Genomic DNA, 12,429 nt, shown 5'->3' with positions numbered 1-12,429 from the left:
TGACTTAAGAGCAGAAATTTTACAGTTTAATGAAGTCTAGTATATCATTTTTTCTTTCATGGAACTTACCTTTGTTTTGAAAACTAATCACCATAACCAGTGTCATATAAATCTTTCTCCAATTTTTTTCCCTAGAAGTTTTATAGTTTCGCATTTTACATCTGGTTCTATAATCCATTTTGAGATAATTCTCTGAAAAGTAGAATCTAATTTATGTTAGTGAATTTGTCTTGGCTCTTACTAGTTACTCTCCTTTTTTCTGAAGTCATAAGCTATCATTTCAATATAATATTAAGACTCGTATCCAAGATTACATCTTGTCTTCTTTCTGCAGTTCTGCACAGTGTGCCATCAGCCTTTTTTTGAAAATCACATTTTCTCATCTGATTCTACTACTCTGTTGTTTTACTGTCTTAAGCCTAAGCAAAACTTATCAGAACCATTTTAAGAGTAAAAGAATTCTTCCTCTGACATCATAAGTAAAACATAATGAAACCAAAGCGGCAGGCCTTTCCCAAGGAATTCCTGTCTTCTTCAGTTTTATTATTCTCAGCATTTTTGATGAGATAGAGATCATCTTTGCTTTAACTTTACATACATTTCTGCATGGATTATTACCAGGTTTCCGATAATCACAGTACATCTTTGGTCCATAATCTACTTTTCCTTCTTTTATATATGTTCCATTATAAAATCTGAACTCTGAGGAAGCTCTTCTTTCATTGTCATACTGAATTCTTTAAGCACTTTCCCCTCTACTTTGATACTGGCATGATTTACAATTGCATGAATTACATTTTTATAAGTTCATTAATCCTTTCTTGAATCTCAAGTCCTGTAGTTCTCTTTTTTCCCCCTCCTTGGAACTCCATGTTTTTCAAAAAACTAAGATTTTCTGTGGTACTTAAATCATTCAGGGTTTTGTGGAACAATAAGCATTTGTTTCAGTAAGAAACTTTGCATTTGAAAGTGAATATGCAAAAATTACTATCTTAGTTGGATAAATATTAGCTTACATAAAATGTAACATTTTAAAGGGGAAGAAGATGGGAAGAGAGAAGTAATAACTAATAATGCTCAGGTAAATACGATGAGGCCAGTTCTGATTACAAGCAGTTGTGTTTGCTTTCAGATGGCAAACCCCGAGTTGCTTCTCTCTTTACTAATTTACATATGTATTTCTTTGGTATTTGTCTTTACTACTCTATCTAGTGAATGCCAAAAGAATGACTGGAACTTAGGCTTGAATATAATTTTTTTTTGGTGTTATGACATTTCTTGAGAAAATCACTAAAAAGTATCTCTTAGATTATATTAAAAACTCTTAGTAATATACTTTTTTAAAGATTTATTTATTTTTATTTGAAAGAGTTATACAGAGAGAGAAAGAGAGGCAGAGAGAGAGACAGAGAGGTCTTCCATCTGCTGGTTTACTCCCCAATTGGCTGCAACAGCCAGAGCTGTGCCAATGTGAAGCCAGGAGCCAGGAGCTTCTTCCAGGTTTTCCTATGCAGGTGCAGGAGCCCAAGGACTTGGGCCATCTTCTACTGCTTTCTCAGGCCATTGCAGAGAGCTGGATTGGAAGTGGAACAGCCGAGACCCAAATCGGCACCTGTATGGGATGCCAGCACTGCAAGTGGCAGCTTAACCCACTATGCCACAGTGCCAGCCCTATTAATATACTTTTAATAACCTGTTTCTTTTTCACCTATCCTTATTTAAAACATTTTTTGTTTGCTTATTTTTACTTTGTCTCCCTCATTCCCTAAGTTGTCTTGTACTTGAGTATAACATTTAGAACCTTGTGAATCTGTGATTCTGGAAAGAAGTAAGCTTATAGAACTTAACTGCAATGAGTTTATAGAAGTGTTTACTCTGTCATTTAAGCCTCATGATACATTTTGTTAGCATTAGTTATATCCTAGTATCTTTATAATTAAATATAAATATAGTGACCCAGATTTTTCACTTTTACTTAGAATAATTTAAAACAGTCTCCTTGAAGCATCCTACAAAACAATATATTTTATACTGATACATAGATAAAGCTGTCACAATTTAAGTACAATAATCATAATTAAATCTTCATAAAAATTTTAGTGTCACTCCTAACTATGCTTATCTATGATAGCATTTTTTAAAGATTTATTTATTTATTTATTTATTTGGAAGGCAGAGTTAGAGAGAGGAAGAGAAATAAAGAAAGATCTTCCATCTACTGATTCACTCCACAAGCCTGGAACTCTTTCTGGGTCTCCCACATGGATACAGAGGCCCATGTAGTTGGACCATCTTCCGCTGCTTTTCCAGGTACATTATCAGGGAGTTGGATTCCCAATTGGCTGCAAAAACCAAATCCGGGCCAGGCTAAAGACAGGAGCCAAGAACTCTATTCTGGTCTCTCACATGAGTGAAAAGAACCAAGTTATTTGTGCTACCTTCAGACCCAAGCACCATTAGCAGGAAGCTATATTAAAAGTGGAGTAACTGGGACTTGAATCAGAGCTCTGATATGGATGGGATGCATCACAATTGGCTGCTTAACCGGCCGCAATGTGAATCCCATTAAAATTTTTTAAAATTCATTTCATTATATATTTGTTTTTCTGTGACTTCCTTATTTCACTTAGCATAATATCTTCAAGATGCATGTTGTTTTGTAGCATATGAAAAGATTTGCTTTCTTGTTAAATCAGAATAATATTCCATTATATGTATAAATCACATTTACTTATCCATCATAGATTGATGTTTGGATTGTTTCTACCTCTTAGTTGTTATGAGTAGTGTTGCTGTAAACATTGGACTATAAATACTGTTTGAGACCCTGCTTTTAATGTTTTGGGTATATAACCAGAAATGGATGATTGGATCTCATATGGTATTTCTATTTTTAATTTTTCTAAGGAACTTTTATGCTGTTTTCCATAGAGGTCGTATCATTCTACAGTCCCATCCACAGTGCACAAAAGTTATAATTTCTCTACATCCTCATCAACATTTTCTGGTTCTTAGTAACCATACTAATAGGTGTGAGGTGGTATTTCACTGTGATTTTGATTTGCAATTTTCTGAAGATTTGCGAGGCTTTATAAATTTGTTGATCATTTGTGTATAATCTTTTGAAAGATATCCTTTTAAGTGCTTTGCCCACATTTAAAATCTGAATGTTTGATTTTTTTGTGTGTGTCTTGAATTGCAGGTGCTCCTTATATAGTGTGTATGTTAACCCCTTAACAGATATATGATTTTCCTGTATTTTCTCCCACTATGTAGGTTGCTATTTCATTCTATTATTTGTGTTGTTTGATGCACAAAAGTTTTTAAGTTTAATGCTGTCCTGTTTGCCTATTTTTGCATTTGTTGCCTGTACTTTTAGTGTCATAGCCAAGAAATTATTGCTAAGTCTATGTCGTAAAGCTTTTTTCTTATGATTTCTTTTGGGAATTTTAGGTCTTAGGTTTGAGTCTTCAATCCATTTTGAGTTAATTTTTGTATATAGTGTAGGGTAAGGCCCAACTTTATTCATTTGTGTGTGGATATCTAGTTTTTACAGCATGATTTGTTGAAGAAACTGTCCTTTGCCCATTGAGTTGTCTTGGCATACTTGTTGAGAATCATATGACCATAAATATTAGCATTTGCCTCTGTGCTCTCTTCTATTACAATGGTATTTTTATAAATGTCTGTCTTTATGCCAGTATCAAATTTTTTTTTTTATTATTCTAGCTTTATAGTATGTTTTGCAATCAGGAATTGTGAGATCTTTAACTTTGTTGTTCTTTGTTTAAGTTAATTGGGGTATTCAGGGTCCCTTGAAATTCCAGACAAATTTTAGGATGAATGCTTCTATTTTTGCAGACACTGCCATTGATAATTTTGGAAGAGATTGTATTGAATCTGTAGGTTGCTTTGTGTTGGATGGGCATATTAACATTGTTAACTCTTATAGTACATGAACACAGAATGTCTTTCTAATTATTTGCACCTTGTTTAATTTCTTCAAGCAGTGTTTTCAATCTTCAATGTACAAGACTTTCACCACTTAGGTTTATTCATGCCAGGTTTATTCTTAAGTGTTTTGTTCTTTATAATGCCATTTTAAATGGAATTGTTTTCATAATTTCTCAGATTTTTCATTGTTAATGCATAGAGATACAATTAATATTTGCATATTGATTTCTATATCCTGCACATTTGCTAAATTTGCTTATTAATCTAATAGTTTTTAAATTGAATCTTTAGGATGTTCTACATAAAGGGTCATGTTAACTACTAAAAAATTTTACTTCTTTTTCATTTGGATGCCCTTTTTTCTTTTTTGCAATTTGAATGCCTTTTATTTCTTGCCTAATTGCTGGCTTATTTTTACTAGAAAATGCAAATTATATCTGAAAAGGAATAAGTAAAGGAATTTTAGGTAGTCCATGTTGATATGTTTGGAATTTAACTTTTGAAAGCAAGGGAAAGCCACTCTGGAGTTTTTAACAGGGAAGACAATTGAGTATGTACTTTGTAAACAGAGCTCTTTGGAGTGTAGAAATGATAGAGGTGATAAGAAGAGATGCAGAATACTAGTAGACTACCTCAAGGTGGTCTGATTTGTGATTTTGACTGATGTGGAGAGCAGTGGTAGGAGGTAGAAATGGAAGGAAAGTAAATGGGATCGAATATTTAAGTGTTAGAAGTGACTGAACTAGATGATGAATTGGATATATGAGTGATACCTGCAAGGGAGAGTATTTTTAAGACTGACTATTAGTTTCTGCCTTGATGATAACTGAGTAGATAGAGATGTGGAGATGATAAATATTATGGTGTAGAGATTTTTGTATGCCAAGTTTGAGATGCTTGTGAAGCAGTGAGTCAAAAGAATTATGTGCATAACTGAGCTTGGGAATATTAAATAAGTAAATGGTTTGGCCCCACTTTGGGACAATATAGGAACCCAGCAAAAGTGATGGTGCATAGTATACAGTCAGTATTTGTGCAATGATTTATTAGTTGCAAAAATTCACTTATAAATTGAATGTATTTAATCATCTGTCTTCAAGATTTCCCTATTTACTTGAAAGGCAAAGTTAAGAGAGAGAGAGAGAGAGAGAGAGAGAAATACAGAGAGAGGTTATCTTTCATTTGCTGGTTCACTCCCCAAATGGCCACCACAGCATGGGCTGAGTCAGGCTGAAGTCAGGAACTTCATCTGGTCTCCCCTGTGTGTTTAGGGACCCAGGTACTTGGGACGTCTTCCACTGCTTTCTCAAGGCCATCATCAGGGAGCTGGATCAGAAGTAGAGCAGCCAGGATATGAACCAGTGCTCTTATAGGATGCTAGTGTCACAGGTGGTAGCCTTTCCTGCTATACCACAACACTGACCCCCAATATTTTCTTTTTAAATACTCTACTACAAGTGCCATTTTATGGGATGAAGGCTATTTTTTACTTTTTTCATTGCCCTAGCTAGATATCTTTCATTTACATTGCCATTATATGTCATCCAGCTCTCTTAACAGTTCAAAGGTAGTGAAAAACTGCTTTTCTGTTGAAGTCTATAAATCCAGAGAAAGTACATTAAAGGGCTACAAAGGAGTAAAATTTAAAGTATTTTGTACTTGGCTGGAGTAAAAGTGGGAAAAGCAGGGTTACGACTCAAAGATAAGAATGATAAAGTGTTTCTCATAAATATGGTGAGGATTAAAACAGGTAGTCTTCATTGCAGCATTATAACTCTCAGAAAAAACCTTGATTGGAGAAAGTAGAGAAAGATGCACAAGAGTGGGAAAAAGAAAAGCAGTGAAGGAGAAAAGGAGAGGAAAGGGTGGAAGAAATGAGTTTCGGTGACAGTGACTTTTTTATACTCTAAATATTAGAGTATAATCTACTTTTGATCCATTTTAATCATAGGGTTTAGAATATGTAATTCTTTCCTATTTTAAAGGCTAATACTACTTCATACCTCTTTATTGCCATAAATTATCATTTCATTTAGAAGCAGACACAGTAGTCAAGTAAGAGAATGCATTTTTATGGTCCCACATTTTATAAACCTAGAAGTCAGAAAACCTGTTCCAGTCCTGTTTCTGTCATTAACTGGCTTTATGACCCTAGGAAGTCACTTGCCTTCTGTGAGCCTCAGTTTACTCATCTGTCAAATGATGGAGATAGACAAAATGATCCATGAAGTCCCTTTTGCTGTACTGTTGTGTAATTCTTTGAGATACATCTTGCCACATTTTGAAGTGTGGTGATTTCTCATCATTAAAAAGAAAATACAGTTTTAAAACTTTTAATATATATTATTTTACATATTAATTTGAAACAGTAATTATTTGCATAATTTGACAATGTAATTTACATAATGGTATCTGAGATTTTTAGGGACTATATGAGACTGACCTATTAAAAGTACCATTAGTTTTATTTTATCCTTACCACCTTTAAATTATTTCTTTGACATGATCTTTTGGAGTCAGATTATGAGTTTTTTTTAAAGTATTTAAAATAATTCAGGGTTTCCTTTTGGGTGAAGTATCATATTAGGAAAGTAAAGCTATTTTTTTTTTAATTTTTAAGACAATGACATAACCAGAATAGCTTTGTAAGATTAAAACTTGGGTCTTCTTTAGTCTTTATTCAAAAATCTTCGTAGATTTTTGCTTTGTCAGTGAACAGAACTTTGAAAATTTAAAAGAAGTAATGCCCATGTATTTCAGCAAGGCACATAGTCAGAGGCACCAAAAATCAGTGCATTTGGTTTCATTTATACCTGTTCAGTTTTTTATAGCTTTGCTTTAGCCTAACGTTAAGAGTAGAGGATAGTAAGTAGAAGTGTGGACTTCAGGAAAAATGAAATTTGGAATCTTGTGTTTTATTGTTTTAACTCTGAAGAGCCATATAGTGGAGTGCAGTTAGATGTAAAAAAAAATAAATAAATAAAGATACTAGAGGAAAGCAAAAGATACTTAAAGAAGGAAAAAATGTTTCTCATTTTCCATCTTCTAACCTGCAAACTACTTATTAGACATATCTTCCAGTCTGTTCACAAGTAGAAAAAATGTGTTTATCTAAAGGACATTTTAAATTTTATTGCTAAAAGCTTTCCAAAGGTTTCAGGCTAGCTATCACCAAATAAATGTTTAAACACGATTTCCTTTCTGGTAAAGAAAAGTTAAGGAAAAGTTTAAATCAATACTTGTTAAAACTTAAGTTCTCCTTTTAAATACAAAAAAATAAAAATTCTTATTAGCAGATGACCAAACAAGCACTAGGCAATTAAAAATATTACGAGAATAGAAGTTTATCACACACAAATTTATATGCATAATAGATATCTTAGGCTTATGTTGAAGTTTATTGATTGATATTTTAAAAATAACAAACTCACGGAAGTTTTAAAATATCCTTTGGTGGATTTTTTCCATTTATTTTTTTGTAGCTATTTTAATTCATTCTGAAGCATCTTTTTTTAAAAAGATAGCACCTTGTAAAATGAAAAATATATCATCAATATTAAATGAAATACTGGTTGAATTTCTTCTATGATATCCAAATAACCTTTGGTGGTTGCCAATATAAGTATGTAATGCCCTAGCATTTCAAATTTTAGGGATGCTATCAATATAATTTTAATAACACTGACTATTAGAATTTAAATCATTAAGGAGTTTATTAAGTTTATTCTAAATGGTATTCTAAGGGACAGAAATATTTAATGCAACTTAATTCCTCTTGCTTATAAGACCAAGTATTTTGTTGACAATTTTATTGGCAGTAATAGAAAATTACAAAAAAAGAAAAAGTTTTAGTCCTATATTTTAAAAAAGTCTTTATAAGTATTTGTATTGCAAATGAATTGTTACCAAATGTTAATAATCTATTATGTCTTGTTTTTTAAAGTGAATGAATTTTTAGCTTTTGAGGGTCCCATCTTGTTGGATATGAGAATTAAACATCTAATCAAAACAAATCAGTTAAGTGAAGCAACTACTCTAGCAAAGCTGTGTTCTGACCATCCAGAGATTGGTACAAAAGGTAGTTTTAAGCAAACTTACCTTGTCTGTCTTTGTACATCGTCACCAAATGAAAAGTTAATTGAAGAGGTAAGTGTGTATTTTTTCTTCATAATTGTCTTTAAAAGAGGAGAAATTAATTTTTAAGGAAATTAGAATGCCTATGATTTCCGTTTCACTTAGATAATGAAAGGGACTATTCATTGTCAGTCTTAAATTTGTGGTATTCTTTTGGGTATCTTTCATGACTTGATTCTAAGCAGCTTTCAAAATTATGTAAATTGACTTCACCTAGTTTCTGTTGTAAATAGTCTGGATCTTTAAATGCGTTGACTGAATGTGGTGGAAATATGGTGGTGGCTTACCAGTAGGCATTTGGGCCTTAACTAATTTAAGTAATAGAGAAAGTATTCTTAGATAAGAAAGTCATATAATTTTTCTCTCAAATATATAAGAATAATTTTATGTATGATTATATTTAAAATTTTAAATGTACTTTTATTTGTATATTTAATGTAAAACTTTATTTCTAAGACGTGATTCTATTTTTACTGCTAATTTGGCAAAAGACATAGTATTCATGTGTTTGTGTATTTTATGACTACAAAATTCTGAGAATAGAATCATGGTCCAAATGAGAATTTTGCATTTTTGGAGGTCTCACAATTTCAAAATGAAGTTGTAAGCAGGAAAATTAAAAGTTATTGATATGTAACAACTTGAGTTTAAAGAATTTAGATAGAAAAAACTGTAGTACACTGAACAGTGTTGTTTGGGTGCTGAATGTGTGCAACTGACTTGTATGTAAAATGTGTTTCTTGATATTTGAGCAATAGAAAGACTAGGACAAAGGGATTGTGAAACAGACTTAAAGATATGTTAAGGAAAAGGTGGAGATATAAGACAAAAGACAATTAACAGCAGTCACGGTCCTTTCAGTAGACAGAGAAGGATTATAATTAGAATCAAGAAGCAAAGTGGTCTCAGACAGAAAACTGAATGCCCACATGAGATTTGAGATTGTAAATGTATGGTGATTGATTTTTGCTGAGAATAGAAAGGGAAGAAGCCGTGAACACTCTTGGACCAAGATTAGAAATAAACCTGTGATAGAGTTGGGATATTCAAAATCCTGGGAAGAGTGATGTCAGGCAATTTCCAATGGAGAAGAGCCATAGGCTCCAGCCTGGGATATTTTATACTATTAATTTAGACATTGACTAATCTGTAGTTTTTTCCTTGCCATTTATCTTTTATCATAGTCAATTAACTTTGTAAATTGCTATAAAAGAGCAAAGTAGAAGATTGAGATTTTCTTATTAGTTCATAGTAACTAGATGAGCTAATTTTAAAATGTGTAAAATCTCTTGAAATGACCTTTGGAATGTATATCACATTTTTATTAAATGATGTGTGCTTTGTAGGCACAGGGGTTATATGTACATAAGTCATAGGCTGTGCTGTGTCCTAAGGATGCATTTTTTTTTTTTTTTTAGTAAGAAACTCTATAAGCATAGGGCTTTTGAGTTTGCTTTAAAGTTGAAGGCAATGAATTTGTAATCTCAGGAAAAAATTTGTATTATCTTGAAATACTGAGCCTTATGGTTTAATTATCCAGGGTTGAATAGCAGCAGCACAGCCTGCTCTGGGAGGACTTCAGGAAAATTTTCATGAGGACCCTTGGTGACTGAGGTGTCATGAAATAATGTTTCCACTGTTAGATAGAATTAAGACTATATATTCTTAACCAGGGTTCATTAAGATCCATATATATTCCGTTCATTTAAAAAACAAAAAAATAACCGCAGAGCAGGTTCTGATTATTTTAAGGCTACACATTACTTGGCAAAAGTCACTTTTTTAGCCTGGAGATCATGTTTGATTACTCTTTCTGTAATAAAGACAATAGAAACTTGTTCTTCATAGTTCATATAAGGTGAGTTAAGACTGGCTGTCATCAAGGCCTGTTATTTCTGCCTCAAAGGAAGGCATTCAGGTCACTTAATAACCTTTGGAACGTTACCCGCTTCAGGAGTAAGTCCTCATTCTCACTCCCACATGAATACATTTGTTTACTGTTGCTTAGTTCTTTTAAGAATTTGAGTATTTTTTCATCTATGCATGCAAGGGTGAGTGGGGAACCTTTTTTCTACCAAGGGCCATTTGGATGTTTATAACATCATATGTGAGCTGAGCAAAATTATCAACTTAAAAATTAGCCTGCTCTAAATTCGTTGAATTTGAAGATCGACCTGTGGTTGCCTTGGCAGGGCCACACCAAATGATTTCCGGGGCTTTATAGAACCTATAGTCTGGATTTTTCCAACTGCTGTGAGGAGGGTAGGAATAGACTTCTTAGAAGAAATCAGTCATGGCCTGGATTGATGGTCCTTCTGTGGAAATCCTTGCCTTTGTGAGCTAGTGGGCAAGGGATTGATTATTTCTCAATATACATTCAATTTGATAGAAATAGGAGCTCGCTGTTAGGGATGACAGAGGAGTGGAACTGGGAGAGATAAATATTTAGGTTCTCTATAAAGACAGAACTTTGGTCTGGATTCTCAGTATTAGTAGTAAGAAAGCAGTTAATGTTCAGATGTGGATTTTTGTTGGTTTTATTATAGTTAAACATCAAAGTTCAAAAAGTAAAACTTCTGTCTCTCTGTAATCATAATTTTCCCATTTGGCACTCCCCTAGGTAATCAATATTAATTTTGAAATTTATTATATAATATATTTTTCTATGCACATACAAATATTTTTGTATAATTAAAATTATTTTCAAATATTATGGCTGCTAGGCACTCTCCCTACCCACCCATTGTACACATCTTTTAATAATCCAAATAGGTCAGCCTTGTTTTTTCTTGGCTGCATAGCCATAACATGGATTTGTATTATCCGTGACCAGACCAGTGGGCTCATATGTTGTTATCTTGTAAATAAATCCTTGCATCTTTATTACAATAGTACTGGGAGGGTAAGTTTCTGAAAATGGAGTTGCTGAATTAAGAAATTAAACACATTTTAAATTGATTAATAGTGCCAAACTAAAATCAATCAGAAGATTATAGCAATTTTTCTAAATAAGTAAATCTATAGACACAAAATATAGACAACTATTTGCCAGGAGCTGTAATTTATTTTTTTTTCACTTTTATTTAATAAATATAAATTTCCAAAGTACAGCTTTTGGATTACAGTGTGTATCCGACTTCCTATGTTGGATCATTCTCTCCGTTTTAATTCTGTCAGTTAGTATTAGCAGACACTAGTCTTGTTTAAGTGATCCCTTTGACTCTTAATCCTATCATTATGATCAATTATGAACTGAAACTGATCACTTGGACTAGTGAGATGGCATTGGTACAGGCTACCTTCATGGGATTGAATTGGAATCCCCTGGCACATTTCTGACTCTACCGTTTGGGGCAAGTCTGATTGAGCATATGCCGAACTGTACATCTCCTCCCTCTCTTATTCCCACTCTTACATTTAACAGGGATCACTTTTCAGTTAAATTTAAACACCTAAGAATAATTGTGTGTTAATTAAAGAGCTCAACCAATGGTATTAAGTAGAACAAAAAAAAACACTAAAAGGAATAAAATAGTAAGTTGTTCATCAACAGTCAGGACAAAGTCTGATCATGACATTGTTTCTCATAGTGTCCATTTCACTTCAACAGGTTTCCTTTTTGGTGCTCAGTTAGTTGTCACTGATCAGGGAGAACATATGATATTTGTCCCTTTGAGACTGGCTTAATTCACTCAGCATGATGTTTTCCAGATTCCTCCATTTTGTTGCAAATGATCAGATTTCAATTCTTTTTACTGCTGTATAGTATTCTATAGAGTACATATCCCATACTTTCTTATCCATTCATCTGTTGATGGGCATTTAGGTTGATTCCAGGTCTTAGCTATTGTGAATTGAGCTGCAATAAACATTGAGGTGCAGGCAGCTCTTTTATTTGCCAATTTAATTTCCTTTGGGTAAATTCCAAGCAGTGGGATGGCTGGGTTGTGTTGTAGGGTTATATTCAGGTTTCTGAGGAATCTCCAAACTGACTTCCATAGTGGCTTAACCAGTTTGCATTCCCACCAACAATGGGTTAGTGTTCCTTTTTCCCCACATCCTCTCCAGCATCTGTTGTTGGTGGATTTCTGTATCTGAGCCATTCTGACCCGGGTGAGGTGTGGTTTTGATTTGCATTTCCCTGATGGCGAGTGATCCTGAACATTTTTTCATGTGCCTGTTGGCCATTTGGATTTCCTCTTTTGAAAAATGCCTATTGAGGTCCTTGGCCATCTCTTAAGTGAGTTGTTAATTTTGTTTTTGGGGAGTTTCTTGATCTCTTTGTAGATTCTGGTTATTAATCCTTTATCTGTTGCATAGTTTGCAAATATTTTTTTCCCA

At 33.3% G+C, this 12,429-nt stretch overlaps 1 protein-coding gene across 5 annotated transcripts in view; it reads left to right on the top strand.

Annotated features, from left to right (window-relative positions):
- ZNF292 (zinc finger protein 292) overlaps window positions 1-12,429 on the top strand; it is a 102,015-nt gene that overhangs the window by 64,097 nt on the left and 25,489 nt on the right. For 4 of the 5 annotated variants that reach the window (XM_089332935.1, XM_070073791.2, XM_008263179.5 and 1 more), the window contains one exon: window positions 7,898-8,100. In XM_089332935.1, the coding sequence (XP_089189061.1) occupies window positions 7,898-8,100 (203 nt within the window). Of the gene's footprint in view, window positions 1-2,174; window positions 2,311-7,897; window positions 8,101-12,429 lie in introns of those variants that run through there. The other variant, XM_051854500.3, reaches the window with a different exon arrangement.

The sequence above is a fragment of the Oryctolagus cuniculus genome, chromosome 5 (assembly GCF_051225735.1).
Source record: "Oryctolagus cuniculus isolate XC-2025 breed Fujian yellow rabbit chromosome 5, ASM5122573v1, whole genome shotgun sequence".
In the NCBI taxonomy this organism is placed as follows: Eukaryota; Metazoa; Chordata; class Mammalia; order Lagomorpha; family Leporidae; genus Oryctolagus; species Oryctolagus cuniculus.
The sequence above is the reverse complement of the archived record's forward strand: the minus strand, read 5'-3'. Positions and strand labels throughout refer to the sequence as shown.